At 41.1% G+C, this 17,116-nt stretch overlaps 1 protein-coding gene across 3 annotated transcripts in view; it reads right to left on the bottom strand.

The window, feature by feature from the left end:
* The window catches only part of RECQL (RecQ like helicase), a 36,362-nt gene extending 19,377 nt beyond the window's left edge, over positions 1-16,985 (bottom strand). The window contains exons 1-5 of one of the 3 annotated variants that reach the window (XM_036865431.1): positions 16,890-16,985; positions 14,519-14,572; positions 6,236-6,433; positions 4,843-5,022; positions 1,426-1,532 (exon numbers count right to left, since the gene is read on the bottom strand). In XM_036865431.1, the coding sequence (XP_036721326.1) occupies positions 1,426-1,532; positions 4,843-5,022; positions 6,236-6,433; positions 14,519-14,534 (501 nt within the window). In that variant the 5' untranslated portion in view covers positions 14,535-14,572; positions 16,890-16,985. Of the gene's footprint in view, positions 1-1,425; positions 1,533-4,842; positions 5,023-6,235; positions 6,434-14,518; positions 14,573-16,800; positions 16,868-16,889 lie in introns of those variants that run through there. The other 2 variants (XM_036865432.1, XM_036865433.1) reach the window with 2 other exon arrangements.
* Positions 16,986-17,116: the final 131 nt, after the last annotated feature.

Raw genomic sequence — 17,116 nt, forward strand, 5'->3', positions numbered from 1 at the left:
TAACTGTTAAAGGTACTTAACGGATACATGGCAGTTTTTATACTATTCTCTCTACTTTTGTATATTTTTAAAATTTTCAATAATATGCTTTTTAAAAAAAAAAAAAAAAAAAAAAAAAAACAAACACCTTGGGCTTCCGTGGTGGCGCAGTGGTTGAGAATCTGCCTGCCAATGCAGGGGACACGGGTTCGAGCCCTGGTCTGGGAAGATCCCACATGCCGCGGAGCAGCTAGGCCCGTGAGCCACAATTACTGAGCCTGCGTGTCTGGAGCCTGTGCTTCGCAACGAGAGAGGCCGCGATAGTGAGAGGCCCGCGCACCGCGATGAAGAGTGGCCCCCACTTGCCGCAACTAGAGAAAGCCCTCGCACAGAAACGAAGACCCAACGCAGCCAAAAATAAATAAATAAATAAAATTTAAAAAAAAAAAAAAAAAACAAACACCTTGGGCTTCCCTGGTGGCGCAGTGGTTGAGAATCTGCCTGCCAATGCAGGGGACACGGGTTCGAGCCCTGGTCTGGGAAGATCCCATATGCCGCGGAGCAACTGGGCCCGTGAGCCACAGCTACTGAGCCTGCGCGTCTGGAGCCTGTGCTCTGCAATAGGAGAGGCCGCGATAGTGAGAGGCCTGCGCACCGCGATGAAGAGTGGCTCCCGCTTGCCGCAACTGGAAAAAGCCCTCGCACAGAAACGAAGATCCAACACAGCCAAATAAATAAATAAATAAATAAATATTAAAAAAAAAAAAAAAAGTTCATTCCATCATTCTATCAAGCCAGCTGCTTCAGGATGATGGGGAACATGAAAAAAAAAAAAAAACAAACACCTTGGAAATGCTTTATTCTACAGATAAAGGTAAGAGAGTCCATTCCCAAACAGAAGAAATTCCACAGGGGTTGGGTATCTTGTTACTAATTGATTTTTTGTATTTAATTATATTGCATAATAAGAAATTCTTGCTCACTATTTTAGAATGGATATTATAAAACAGTCAGCAAATATTTCCTGTAAAGTGCCAGATAGAAAATATTAGGTGTTGTGGTCCATATCACAGCTACTCAACTCTGCCGTTACAGCGTGAAAGCAGTCACAGACTACACATAAAAGAACCAGCATGATTCTGTTCCAACAGAACTTTATTTATGGCCACTGAAATTTGAATTTCATGTAACTTTCACACTTCACAAAATACTATTCTTCTTTTGATTTTTTTTTAACCATTTAAAAATATAAAAACTAATCTTACTTCACGGACCACACACAATAGGCAGTGGGCTAGAACTGGCCTATGAGCAGTAATTTTCGACTCCAACGTAAACAGTTATCAGTTTTTTAATTTTATAAGCAACTCAATTGTAGCTAAGGTTCCTACTTCAATGAAGAGTGTAAATTAAAAATAAGATACAATAAAAGCCACAAACGCATACCTTAGAACTAGAAGCATTTAACATGGTAGCTGAAATTCCTAATTGTTTCAAAACCATTAATTGGTCTTCCATAAGGGAGATCAATGGGCAAATCACGAGTGTAAAACCTAAAAGAGAAAGAAATCCACTTTAAATTTTACATCACCACCAGAATGAGTTTACCTTCTTTACTGTAACTTGTGGCCCTGCCCATCAATTCGGACTGATTTTCAATGCAGCCTCAGCAATAGACCATGTTATTTTTTACCCTCATTAATAAAGGAGGTAGATACGAATAAACAATAGCCAAATAAGCAGATATAAGATAAACAGAAATCTCTCACCCTATCAGTCTTATAAAAATATAGATAGATGTTATCATTTTGAATTTACTATCATTTTTAACATTCAGTATTGGTAATCTCAGTAAAATGATATAAATCAAGTCAAATACTATCTAGTTAGCTTTCCAAAGAAAACATAGCAACTTGTATCATCTAGAATGATAGTTACATGAGTATCCATTCACTTACTGCACCAGATTAATTTAGTCGAGCAGAAATCAGTGAACGGTTTATTGACTGACTCAAGTTCTCATAATATATCCCCTTTCTCTGAGAACTGAAATTGTTTGCAGCAGCTACAAAAGCTATTCTACATTGTTAAAATCCTACGTTCTTATGTTTCTGTAGTTTGTTCCTTAAAAGAACCTAGGGCAGAAAGCAGACCAGTTTAAACAATATACTCAAGATTAAGACCTTATCAAGGATTTTACCCTCTCAATTAGTCCTCTCTCCTGTATTTTCACTTTCTCCCTCATTACTGGCACTTTCTCATTACTATTTTATTTTATCTTATCATCTTATCTTATTTTATCTTATTTTTTGGCCACCCTATATGGCATGTAGGATCTTAGTTCCCCGACCGGGGATCAAACCCTTGCCCCCTGCAGTGGAAGTGCAGAGTCTTAACCACTGGACCACCAGGGAAGTCCCTCATTACGTTTAAACACGGTCAAGTCTCTCTCAAATTTGAAGAAACCCTGAACACCTAATTCAGGGCCCCCTGTCTTTTTCCCTACATAGCAATTCTTTCCCAGGAGTGTCCCTTTCACAGGTCCCACTTCCTCACTCCTACTCACTCCCAAACAATTGCTCTTTGGTTGCCACCCAACCATTTTACTGAAGCTGCTCTAGCCAAGGTCATATTTGAGTCCCTTGTCACTAAGTCCACTGAAACTTCCATGTCCTTATTTTATTTGACCTTTTCCCAACAGTCATCACTATTAACTACTCCCTGCTTGAAATACTCCCTTCTCCAGGCTTCCGATAATACCATACTCTCCTGACTACCCTCCTACACTTTGTTACTCTGTCTTAGCCTTCTCTGTAAGGCCCTCTTTCTCTGTTTATCCCTAAACTCTTGGTGTTCTGGTTTCTGTTCTGGGCGCTCTTCTCTTCTCACATTGCTCTGGATGATATAATTCGCTTCAATAGCCATCTGCATACTAACAGCCTCCAACCCAGCAACCACAGATCTCTCGGACCCAAGCTTTCCACTCAAACATCCTCCTACTCAGAGGACAATTCTACCTGGATATCTTGCAGGCATCATAAATTCAACAGGCCCCAAATTAAATTCATCACCTTCCCTCTCCATTCCCAAATAAGTTCTTTCTCCAATGTACCCTGTTTCAGTGAACAACTTCACCATCTGTCCCAGCCTCAAATCTGGGCAGCTAGACTATCTCTTCTCCTAGTCCTGTATCCAGTGAAAACCAAGTCCTACTGAACCTACCTCCTAAATATTTCTGGAATTCCTCCATCTGCTGGAATTATCCTTCTAAACCACAAATCTGACAAGTTCTTACCTGTTTAAGACCCTTCAATAGCTTTCCACTCATCTAAGGAAAAGTTTTTAAAATATCTTTAAAGACTCTTTCCACATGTCTTGCCCCTCACTGCCTGCCACATTAAAATGCTTCCAGGTTACTGAATACCCCACACCATGCATGTTCTCTCACTTTTAGGCACACACACACACACACACACACACACACACACACACACACACACACACACACACAATGAAATATTACTCGGCCATAAAAAAGAATGAAATAATGCCATTTGCAGCAACATGGATGGACCTAGAGATTATCATACTAAGTGAAGTAAGCCAGACATAGAAAGACGAATATCATATACCACTTATGTGTGGAATCTTAAAAAAAAAAAAAAAAGATACAAATGAACTTATTTACAAAACAGAAACAGACCCACAGACACAGAAAACAAACTTACAGTTACCAAAGGGGAAAGGGTAAGGGAGGGATAAATTAGGAGTTTGGGGTTAACATATACACACTAGTACATATAAAATAGATAACCAACAAGGACCTGCTGCAGAGCACAGGAAACTCTACTCAATATTTTGTAATAACCTATAAGGGAAAAGAATCTGAAAAAATATATATACATATATATGTATAACTGAATCACTTTGCTGTACACCTGAAACACAACATTGTAAATCAACTATACTTCAATGAAAAAACAATTAAAAAAAAAAAAAATGCCACTTTCTCAGGCCTTCCCTAACAGCCCCTAGACCAGATCTTTGCACTGACTTAATTCCCTATTAAAACCTTTATCACAAAACCTTTAATGCAATTGCTTGCAATTAAGCTGTATTCGCTAGACCAGGGGTCAAGAAACTAAGGGCCGGTTGCTTGATTTTGTAAATAAGGTTTTCCTGGAACACAGCCACAGCCAGCCCTTTACCTATCGTCTGTGGCTGCTTTCCTGCTACACTGGCAGCTGAGCAGTTGGCAGAGACCTCACGGACCGCAGAGCCTGTCCCATTTACTGACTGGCTCTTCGAGGAGAAGTCCGCTGACCCTGCTCTATACCCCTGCTAGTCCCCAAACAGCAGCATGAGTGTCATCGGAGGGCCTGTCAGAAATGCAAGCTCTTGGGCCTCACTCTAAATTAGAATCTGCATGTTGATCAGATTACCAGCTGATTCTTATGCACATTAAAGTTTGAGAAAGCACTGCTGGCCACTGAGCTCTATGAAAACGCGGACCACGTACATTTGCTGACTCCAGTATCTCCAGGGCCTAACTCCACAGCAGACACTCCACAAAGACCTGGGGTTCGACTCCAGGCCTACCGACTCCTTTTCTAGTGCTTTTTCTCCTACAACATGTTTTTTAATGATGTTTCAGGAACCAGATAAAAGAATGAATTACTCTCAGAGTCTTTAACATTCCCTCTCTAGGTGAATCCTTTAAATGTCTATTAGTGGAGAGACAAATCAAACAAAAATGCACTTGATTTTGGCAAATATAGGGCTAGACATTTTTTTTAAAGACTTAAAGATATATTCAGAGAAACGATGTTTCTTCACGTTAAATTAATGTTGATTAATACCCACCATCTGAACATAACGCTGGTAACTGGTAGCATAAGCTCTTTCCCCCACCTGTAGGCATAACGAGAAATACCTCCTTTCCAGACATTGTTACATTAATCGTTTCCAGCTGAAGTGACCTGAACTTCTGCAGTTTAAAGACATTTTGCAGAACATCTTTAACTTTACCAGACCATGGGAAATCTAGAAAGAGAAAAACAAACCAGATAGATTAGAACTATTCAGGATTATGAATGAGACACAAATGTGAATGGCCGTTTTTATAATAGAGAAGAATCAGATCAATATATAAGACTTTTAATACTATGGACAATTTAACTTTTATAATAATAATTTTGAGATCTGTTTAATTCACGATGCTAAGCAAAATCAAATTTAATGATATATCATAAGAAAAAGTACATCAGGGTTTCCCTGGTGGCGCAGTGGTTGAGAATCTGCCTGCCAATGCAGGGGACACGGGTTCGAGCCCTGATCTGGGAAGATCCCACATGCCGCGGAGCAACTGGGCCCGTGAGCCACAATTACTGAGCCTGCGCGTCTGGAGCATGTGCTCCGCAACAAGAGAGGCCGCGATAGTGAGAGGCCCGCGCACCACAATGAAGAGTGGTCCCCGCTTGCCACAACTAGAGAAAGCCCTCGCACAGAAACGAAGACCCAACACAGCCATAAATAAATAAATATATAAATTTAAAGTAGATTTCTTAAAAAAAAAAGTACATCAGAAAAAAATGACAAACTTTGCCGGTGATAAATAACTTACAGAGGAAGAAAGGTGCTTGGTCAGGTATTTAAAACACAGTCTGCATGTCCACCAGGAAATTCATAGCATTATAGAAAACTCAACTATAGTGAACAAAGTTAACGATTACCTGAAATTTTTGGTGTAAATATCTTGTTTAAAAATGAACACTGGAAAAAAAGGCCCACAAAAGCAATTCAATTCTTTCGAGAGTTATAGTATTCCACAATTAATGGTAAACAAGATGCTTGGCAAGATCCTGAATCAAGAAAGGTTTGTTCACTAGGGCAGGAGAATGAACTACACTTTAACGAGGAGTTTGAATTTTTTTCTCAATTGTTTAATTTTTTTCTAGTTAAAACCTAGAAAATTGAGTTAAATAAATATCTTATTTTTCCAAGCACCGATTAATGTTGCTGAAACCATATTTGGACAAAATAATACATTCTGAATAATAAAGGCTTCATTTAAAAAGAACATGGGTAAAGAATGGTCTGCCTCCAAGTTCCCCTGCCACTTAAGGAATGGCCAGTTTCAACTCTTAAGCTACTAGAAAGCACTGACCCAGGCACAATGATTTAATTCCAGTTCATAGAACTGAGAAGAAACAAAACTGGCAAAGATAAAAAGAAAAACAACAAAAAAAGAGCAAACCTTCTTTATTCCAAGAGGCAGGTGAAGAATCACATTCGCTGCTCTCCCCAGCATCAGAATTCTCTAAACACTGCTTTATCCTCTTTGTTAGGACATTTTTTTTCTGAATAAGCTCCTGTTGCCTTTCCAGAAGTTCTTGAATTTGAATGTCCACTGCATGTAACTCACTGGTTATAGAATCCAGTTCCTCACTTAGAGCTATGAGGGAGGAAAAAAGATATAATGACCAGACAGAGTTAATCACAACTTTAGGTTTCCTTATTATTGATTTTTGGGTATTCCTCACCATCAAAATTATAAACTTATCGTAGTATAGCAGAGTGGTTAAAAGCATGTGTTTTGGAGCCACACAGACCCAAGTTAAATCTTAGGTCTTCCTCTTACTGGCTGAGTGACCTCAGACGAAGTACCTTATACTTAACTGAGCCTCCATTTCCCTATCTGTAAAATGGGGATAATATTAATACCTAGCTTTCATAGAACTACTATAACAAATTAAATGAGATAGCATATTGAAAGTTCTTAACACAGTACCTGGCACACAGTTAAGCATTTAATCAATAATAATGTTTTTTTTATTATGTTGTAGGGCAGTGGTCCAACCATCTCCTAAATCATTTCAGTAAAGTGACCAGACTTTGAAGCAAGAAGAAATTATTTAAAAGTCATACCCTAACTACCTAGCTATCATTTTACAAAAACATTCATATTTGGGTTCATACTGTGACATGGTAAGGAGTCGGTGATTATAAACACAATGATGTAACAGTAAAGAGAGAAATCAAGCGTGGTACTGGAATTGGCATTACAAGGCCAGCATGCTAACTTATAAAGAAGCCTTAACGTATGACTCTCATCAGTCCAAATGTTAAAGTCAAAGTGAGATTTCTTTTGACATCACATCAGTGGAAGCTAGAAAAATTTTATAGATTGGTGTTTTCTAAAACATCTGCCTGCATTAATCAGTGTCCAGTTTTTGTTTTGTTTTTGTTTGTTTTTTTTCTTGGCCATGCTGCATGGCTCGCGGGATCTCAGTTCCCCGACTAGGGACTGAACCCTGGCCCTCGGCAGTGAAAGCGCAGAGTCCTAACCACCAGACCGCCAGGGAATTCCCAATCAGTGTCCAGTCTTAATGCCTTTCATGAGATGAAATCTTACAGTTGTGATTTAAAATAGGATGCTCCAGTGGCTTTGTATTGTACCAACCGCCTGCGTGATTCTTGGTTAGGGCTGGCCACCAGGGAAGTCTGTGGAAATGAAACAGCAGCCAGGTTTACAGTCAGGAGGCTGGCATAAGGTCAGGTGTTGCTGCAGCTCACTCCCATTGTCGTTGATCTGCTGGCTCACCTTGTTGACAGGGGGCAGAAACAGGGGCAGGTTTACTCACAGCTTCTTCAGCTTCTTTGAATCCTTGGCCAGGTTCACATGCAACTTTCTGCGGCAAGTGCACCAGCTCTTCTGCAGGGCACCAGCAGCCTGGAGGTCAGAGCCTTGGGGATAGTGACACACCACATGAGTCCCAGTGACACACAGGTTCCACTTGGTCCTAGTGAGTTTCAGCTCTTCCTTATCCTCCCACATGCCACATCCATCTTCCTGTCCCTACTGCTGGCTCTTGTGACTTCCAGACTAGCAATGGACTTCTTCACCAGGTCCCATGATCATATAGAGACTAATCCCTGGCATAAATCCCTTATATCACTCATAATGATTCAGCTTCTATGATGGAACCCTAACCAATGCCAAATGTTGTCCCAGAGGAACAGAACCTTAAAGATGGGTTCTCTGAATCGTTTCTGGGTCACCTGGAATTGAGTCTCTGATCTGATTGGATTTAAGGGCATTAATGATCCCTCTTTGCAGTGGTAGAAGCGATAATGGTATTCCACAGCATGCAGTAGACGGAGTTAAATTATCATCTATAGACACCAGTAATTAAGTATCTAGAGAAGGCAATGCTCTGGGTGACCAAGTGTTTGCTGTCACAGAAGATTTATGGGGTTGGTTGGTTGCTTCCGAGTATGCTGGAGCTACAGGGCTGAGATTACTGAATACTAACAAGTTTAAATTCTGCAGGTGGCTGAATTATGATACAAACTGAATTCCCAACCTCACAGGGACTCTTCTGTTAAAGTTAGGACATTGATTTGGAAGGAGTGAGACCCTGAAATCGGGATGGGAACATGTGGGCAGATTCCAATGAAGCAGGGGACCTTGAGCCACTAATTCTGCCAAGTCTTTTTTACCCCCCCTCCCCTTTCTGAAACAGCCTCCTCCTGCCCGTTATGGTCTTTCCTGGGGTAGGTGCTCTGCAAGAGCATGCTAATCACCCGCAGGATCTGCCCCCGCCACCTCCCAGCGCTACAAGACCCACGAGGCCCCAGAGGATGAGGTATACAAATGTGAACCGTGAGAAAACATGAAACACACCAAAAGAGCTGCATTTGCCAATATCTATCACCAGAAACTATAGCATATACGTGGGAATAGGTCCTAAGGCTACTAAATCAAGGTGGACAGCATACAATATTGAACGAAGCCAAATTTACTGGTGTGGACTCAATAAGAAATTCTGGATTTAGGGACTTGCCTGGTGGTGCAGTGGTAAAGAATCCGCCTGCCAATGCAGGGGACACAGGTTCGAGCCCCGGTCCGGGACGATCCCACAGGCCACAGAGCAACTAAGCCCGTGCGACACAACTACTGAGCCTGCGCTCTAGAGCCCGCGTGCCACAACTACTGAGCCCGCATGCCACAACTACTGAAGCCCACACGCCTAGAGCTAGAAGCCACCGCAACGAGAAGCCCGTGCACCGCAATGAAGAGTAGACCCCGCTCGCCGCAACTAGAGAAATTTATTTAAAAAAAAAAAAAAAAAAAAAGACAGGACATAGTCCAACAACAAAATTTAAAAAAAAAAAGAAAGAAAGAAAGAAATTCTAGATTTAGTGTGCTAAATATAGTGGCCAGGAGTGGCTCTAATAATTTACTTAGCAGGTCCCAAAGATGAATATCAGAAAGTTGGGGTGGAATGACACAGGTGGAGGTACCAATGAAGTGGAAAGGCTAGGACCTCCTGGGTATGCTCTAAAGGAGGGAAACCTGAGGCTTAGGGAGATGGGAGTGCTAGAGTGGATTATCAGGTGGGTTGATCGTCCACTCTCCCGTGGTCCGGTCCCCCAGCAGGACCCAGAGGATCCTCCCTTCACCAAGCCTGAAAGAAATGCATTCATGAGGGGAGCCCCAGCATCCGGGAAGAGGGCTGGAGTGGCTGTTCTCTGTAAGCCAGGAATGACCATGGGAAGTACTGCCTTTGAACTAGACTACCTGAATCAACGAGAATGATGGATTCTAAGACATGGGGGCTAAAGGCTGGCAATTCAGTTCACGACCAGAGGAAAGGTGGATGTGGCTGCCATGCCGGGCAATAGAGTAGAACAGTCTGACCCACAGAGATCTCTGGCAGTAGCTAGTTGATCGTGATGTCTGAAATGGAAATAGAGGACTTGATCTGTCCAGGCAGAATACAAAGGCCTGATTCTGGTAAACACAAGCCTGATTTGAATGACCGCAACGGAGCCCTAGTCCTTCAACCAGTTCCCGGAAATGGCCAGTTTATAGACCTAGAGTCCCTTGTATAAAGTGGAAGTGGGGCCCTTTGAAAAAGGGCTCTCCCACACAGCTAAAAATGTATGTGGTAAATCTTTCCACTATCCTTCTCCGGAGAAACTTATCAAGGTAATTGTGTATTGGGAAAAGGAAAATAACTTCTCAGAAACTACCAGACATCAACTCTAAACTGATAATTCCTGGAGAACTAAAATGCCATGGTGATCCACCAGTCAGAGTAGGGACTAGACTTAAGCAAAGCCGATGATCAATGCAGTTTTGCTTGGGTGCATCATACAGTGGGCTAGGAGGTCCTCTAACCTACTCTGTGGTTACTTCCCCAGTTCCAGCAGGCATAATTAGAACAGATATATTCAGCAACTGGCTGAGTTCACACATTGGTCTCCTGACCCAAGAGTAAGGACGATTATGGTAGGAAAGACCAAGTGGAAGGCAGATAAGTGTGCTTACCCATCACAACAGTGAACAGTGCTCTTCCCACTGCCAGGATCCACTAGTGAAGTGTTTGCTTCCCATCCCTGAAACTTTGGACTCTGCTGGTCTAGAGGTCTTAGCAAGGAAGAACTCTTCTACCAGGAGATAAAGCAACGGTTCCATTTAACTGGAAGTTGACTACCACTTGGCCAGTTTGCGTTCCTCATGACAGGAAATCAACAGGCCAAGAAGGGGGTTACTGGACTGGCTGGGGTGAGTGATTCTGACTATTAAAGGGAATTGGATTGCTGTGACACTGCAGAGGTGAGAAGAAGTGTGTCTGGAACGGAGGGGATCCTCTAGGCTGTCTTTTGGTATTCCCATCTCCTCTGATTAGAGTTAATGGAAAACTACCAAAACTCACTACAAGCAAACTGCTAAGGCAAATCCCACCAGGCAAGGCCCCATGACCAGGTGAGCTGCTTGCTGAGAACAAAAGGCTATGGAGGGGTTTCCCTGGTGGCGCAGTGGTTGAGAGTCTGCCTGCCAATGCAGGGGACACGGGCTCGAGCCCTGGTCTGGGAAGATCCCACATGCCGCGGAGCGACTAGGCCCGTGAGCCACAATTGCTGAGCCTGCGTGTCTGGAGCCTGTGCTCCACAACAAGAGAGGCCGCGATAGTGAGAGGCCCGTGCACCACAATGAAGAGTGGCCCCCACTTGCCGCAACTAGAGAAAGGCCTCGCACAGAAACGAAGACCCAACACAGCCATAAATAAATAAATAAAATTAAAAAAAAAAAGCTATGGAATGAGAAGTTGAAAAGGCAGTTATAAAATAATAGCTATGACTCCATGATCAGGTGAGAACCAAGAACTGTAGTAGCTATAAGCATTTCTCCCTTATTTTGATATTCCTATATAAGCCAAATTTGGGTTTTTCTTGTTGGTGGTTGGTTGGTTGGTTGGTTGGTTGATGGATGGATGGATGGGTTGATTGATGTTCCTGCTCCCATTCCCCTAAACTCTAAAATAAAAAGTGTTAATAGTCGCTAACCTCATATCTCAGGATTTAAGTTAGAAGATTATCAAGAAGGATGTGATTCAGCAAGAAGAGGAATGAGCATCACCCAAAGATGAATAAAAAGAAAGCCTGTCCTCTTCAGAGGAGATGATCAGTGTATATTTGGTTGGACCAGGGACAGCTGTATCATGTTGGGGAGCCAGAGATGTAGGAGGTGGAAGTGAAGCCGTCGCCATATTTTCCATATTTAAGAAGGTCAGTGCAAGGTCAGGCCTGGTGACCTCACTGGCATGGGGCAGCAGCTGGGTCCATGATTACAGCTGCTGCTAGATATCCGTAGGGAAACAGCAGGGCCTGCAGCTCCTCTAGGATCCTGTGGTTCTCCTCCCTTGGCTTCTCTGAACACCCAGCCAGGTCATATGCAACTCCATGGGGAAGGACGCGAGCATTTTGACAGGTCCTGCATCACCTACACTGGAGGCTCTGAGGCAATAAGAGACTGATATAGGTTTCGGTAAGATTCATCTTCATGGGGAGCAGTTTCTGTGGGCATTCCCCACTGCATATGCGTCTTCTCTTCCTAACTGCTGGCTCCGCCAACCTTGGGCCCACCTCCAGACACACAGGCAACAGACAGAAAGAAAGAGCTTAACCACTTCCCATATTCACACCAAGTAGAATCCCCACAGTCAGTCCCTTATATCGCTCATAGTGGCTCTGCTTCCTGATCAAATCCTACGTAATGGAGATGTTAATGTCAAACTATGCTACAAAGTCAGTATCATCGTACCTTAGATAAAGTCCTGACTGACTAAGAGTATAAGAAAATAGAGCTAGTTGTAATAAATCAGGGTCCTTTAATGTTTTTGTTCAAAATTATATCACCTCTATTGCCAGCACGGACAACACATGACTTGTATTATTGGAGATGAGATTGAAAAGTGAAAGATTTCAATAATCCATAACAAAGAGGGCTTATTACTATAATATATCTCAAGAGCACATAGTATTGAGCAGGGATCACACTCCAGAGTTCCTAAGCTTACAGCTGATGCAAGGGAGGTACCAGTCTTCAGAAACAGCACATTTTCTAGCAATATCCCATACTGAAATGAACAACGAAAGGAAAGTGATTTGCCACAAGGGAAGCCATCAAATCCAAATCAACAAACTGTCTGAAGGCAGCTTCAGAGGCATTTCAAATATAGTTCGACAAGTGGGTAGAACAATAGAAGGGGTGGGTTATTTGAAAGGGGCACAATATTGTAAAGGCAATGATTCAAAATAAGCATCTCCTCTTAAATAAAATTTATCTATGTCATTACTCAGTTATTTTAAAATCATAGCCTACTGAGAAAGCTTAAAGTCTTGTTAAGTAGAATAACTCATTTATGCATTCCAAAAATACCTATACCGAACTGAGGCAAGGTTCCGTAACATCTCTGAAACCCTCACCTTTGTCTCTTAGTAAAGAACATTTGGATTAGCATTTAATATAACTTAAATTGTTACCATTTATTATTAACCCTTAAGCTGTGAGAATGAGTCATGAGACAAGGCCAAAATCTATGTCACTATTTTTTTCATATTTATATTTAAATAAATTGTAAAGTTTTTAGGGGTGGATGGGAGGATGCCATACTTAGGAAAACCATTTCTTTAAAGTTTGAAAAGAACCTAATCTTGTTACCCCACTGTTAGTGCTAGTACGTAGCAAAGGTCATATTCACTATATCCTACAAAGGACAGGAAAATAACCATAGAATAAGTTCCTCACTCCTGCCATCCACTTCTTTACTGAATAGTCAGCAAGACCTCACTAATGAGCACAATAGAATCTAGCCAAGTTTATAAAAACAAGCAATGGATGGAAATATACCAAAATACCAAGAGTAGCTGCCTAGAAAAGGTGAAATGGAAGTTTTTCTTTTATACTTTAAAAACGTTTCAAATAGCTCCACTTATAGGAACTTATCTTAAGGAAATAATCGGAGATGCACACAAAGTTTTTGACTCAAAGATGTTCAATGCAACCTTTTTTACATTTTAAAAATGGAGACAGACTAAAAGTTCAACACCAACACTAAAAGTGTTAATTATTTAATGTCACTTCAAAACAATAAAATACAGAACAGTATTAAAAATAGAATATTTACAACATAGAATTTACTTAACAATATGTCTATATTCTATAGCTACGTTATATTTTTAAAAATCACATTACCGAACATTATGCACAAAATGTTAAAAATTTTGTTGAAAAACAATACATCTAAATGTTACAGTATTAACCTGACTAGTGACATTATAAATGATTTATATTGTCTACCTGATAATTTCTTAAGTTCCCAGAATGCTATCAAAAAACATATCATTCCTTGGAACTCTTATGTATTGCTTTTTGGGAACGTAAAATGATATAGCAACGATGGAAAACAGTACGGTCGTTCCTCAAAAAATTAAACACAGAAATACCATGTTAACCAGCAATTCCACTTGTAGGTATACACCCCCAAAAACTGGCAGCAGGGGCTCAAATGGATATTTGTACACAATGTTTGTAGCAGCATTATTCACAAAAGCCAAAAAGTGAAATAACCCAATGTCCACTGACAGACAAATGGATAAAGAGAAGGTGTATATACATACAATGGACTATTATTCAGCCTTAAAAAGATACATGTTACAAAACAGATGAACCTCAAAGACACGCTTAAGTGAAATAAGCCAGACACAAAAGGACAAATATTGTATGATTCCACTTAAATGAGGTACCTAGAATGGTCAAATTCACAGAGACAGAAAGCAGAATAGTGTTACCTGCAGGGAAGGGAGCAATGGGTTTAATTGGTACCGAGTTTCAGTTTGGAGTGATGAAAAAGTTCTGGAGATGGATAATGGTGATGACTGCACAACAAGTGCAAATACACGTAATGCCATGCACGTAATGCCACTGAACTGTATGCTTACAAGCAGTTAAAATGGTAAATTTCATTAAGTACATTTTCCCACAATGAAAAAAAAATCTGAAAAGACATCACTTCTATAATCAGAATTTTTAAAACAAGTATTTTTAAAATTTATTTTTATTAATTTCTATTAAGACTTTTTTAGAGCAGTTTAAGGTTCACAGCAAAATTGAGGCGAAGGTACAGAGAAAAACATGCAATTAGAAGGAGAACAGAATGAACTACAAAATGTAATCATCTCCACTAACCTGAAACGGATGCCATTCTAAAGTTGAATTGGAGAGCCAAATTTCTTTCTAAAACTGAAAGAAAAATCAGAGCAACAACTTTTTAAAAACAGTACTGTTGATAACGCTCAATGATAATCTGTCATTACTAAGCACAAAAAATGTTAGAAAGTAAACTATATACTGCAGTGACCTTTCAATAAGGACTACATGCTTCTTCCCACTCTACTTTTTTATGGAAAATTCTCTAGATTTCAGAGAAGTGTCCAAAGTCACATAAACATATAATAAGTATGACGTCAAGAACACTGAACAAATATCCACCAGACACAAAACGATGTCACAAAAAAAGAGCAAAGCTTTGAGATTAAACAGCTTTACCACTAAATTACTGTGTGATCTTAGCAAAGCTAAACAACTTGTTCGTCTCAGCCCCTTTCCCTGTCTCTAAAATTGGGATGGTGGAAGCTATTTTACAAATAACAAGTTGGATAGATTCAAATACCCCAGATGAAGCAAAGCCCATCAACATAATATTCAAATTGATCATTTAACATTTTACTGAATATTTGTTTTAAAGGGTTACAATTTAGACTCAATCTTAAAAGAGGAATTGGTATTCTACAGAGGGGTGAGATTTCAGAGGGAGAGAACATGAAAAGGTCAGAAGTGGGGAAAAAGCCTGGTTTGTTTTAAGGAACTCAAAATATTTCTGAAAGACTAAAACTCAAGAGTACACACGAGCAAGTGGAAGGAGGTGAGGTTGGAGGGTAGGAACTTTGTTTAGATTGTCCATAATCTCCAGGAACACCTCCCCCAACTCTGATATGGAAAACCAATATTTTCCAAAACTAACTTAGAATGTTCTCCAAAGCTTCAGCATCACCCTGCTCTTACTCAAACTGCTGACCTTATGCCCTTCCTCATGTAGAATTCTGTAGTCACCACTAGGCTGGAAAAATAAGTAGGGTCTTCTTTACCTTGCTAAGAAGTTTGGAAGGGCCACACCACTAAAAGATACTGAAGGAGGGGAGTAAACCAAGAACTTCTAATTCTTTATCGATACGAATATGTCTTCACCATTTTGTGGAAATACAATTCTCCTTCTCTAGACTGTAAGGTTCTTCAGGGGGGCAGGGATTGAGTCCCTTCACATCTGTATCCACATAGCCTAGCACAGTGCCTTGCATATAGTGCAGGCTCAGGTTTGCTGAGACTGAAAGCAGAGGCTTTTTCTATACTTATGAAAGGATGTAATCTACAACCATTTTGCCCCACTATTTTAAACGACTCCTTTGATTATACTGTTAAAAAACTGCTCATAAACTCCTTCCCCAAAGGATGTGATTTAATAGCAAAAGCTATCTGAACATAAAATAGGTTCAAAAATTAATGAGCTATCTATAGCATGTGTGTCAGAAGTATACCTAGGCACTGTTAAAATCCAAAACAAACGTAGACCAGTCTTGAAAATTTCCTGGGCAGAAAAAACCAGCACAGACATACAAACAAAGCTGAATTTAGCTTATTTTGAAAGACTAACTTGACCTGGGGCATTTTTTGTTTCTGCCTCTGGAAATCAGAAGCAAAACTCCAACTGTTTCCCAAGGTTGCTATGAGGTAACCACTAATCAATTCCCTATCCTTTAAGAAAATGTTACTATTATAACCAATCAGTGTGAAGAATAAACAGTCCTTACTAAACAAGCTGCTTTATAACAATATAGCCCTGAGCCTAATTCCATGTTTCGATTTGAGTGCTCCTAGTTGGCAAACTGTCTTTTTGGTGTGTACACAATGAACTTTTACTAATTACTACTTCCATGATTCAGTGGTTTTACTTGCTATACCTGAACTTTTGCAAGCATCCTCAGGAAATATTTTACAGGGTCTCAGGCAGTCATGCATTCTTGACACCAAGTACCAGAGGTTAAATCACACACACACATCCCCCAACTCCTCGCCCCCTGCGTTTAGACGCAACAGCAATTTAATAATACCCTCCCTTACGCTTAGGCGTTCCCAGTGGCGTTTCCCAATAAACAGTGGTTGCAAATAAACAGGCTGTGGTACCCAAGCCTCCTGCATGGAAAAGGCTGGTGATAAAAAAAGACCGGTCGGCAGTGGAACGTGCCCCTAAAGGACCGAGTTCCATTAGGGCTGAGCGATGATAGAGAGTTCCATTAGAAGGGCGAGGGCCCCTGTTTCTCCCCCGCCAATGTACTGGTGGAAGGAAGTGAGACGGCCTCCCCATCAGCCAGGAAAAGGAATATTAGCTCTTTCAAAGCGGTAACGGGAGTTACCCCAGAACGTCTCCCCAGGGGGTTAAGGAACATCCTCCTCTCCTCGGTCTCCGACCCCAAAACGCCCCGGCCTCAGGTCCGCTACGCACCGCTTTCAGACGCGCTCCAACGAAAACTTCCCGCCACCAGGCTTTCCTTTCTTTCCAGCCAGGAGCATCCACCCTTCCGGGTCGGTCCTTTCAACCAATTGCAAGTAATATCCTTCTCTTATTGGTCAAGGGGTGTGGCCACCATTTGCGCCACTGAACAAAGCCATAGGTGATTGGTTGATGTTGGGAGCAGGCTTAGCCAATGGGAAACGGCTTTGAAATGGGGT

The sequence above is a fragment of the Balaenoptera musculus genome, chromosome 10 (genome assembly GCF_009873245.2).
Source record: "Balaenoptera musculus isolate JJ_BM4_2016_0621 chromosome 10, mBalMus1.pri.v3, whole genome shotgun sequence".
In the NCBI taxonomy this organism is placed as follows: Eukaryota; Metazoa; Chordata; class Mammalia; order Artiodactyla; family Balaenopteridae; genus Balaenoptera; species Balaenoptera musculus.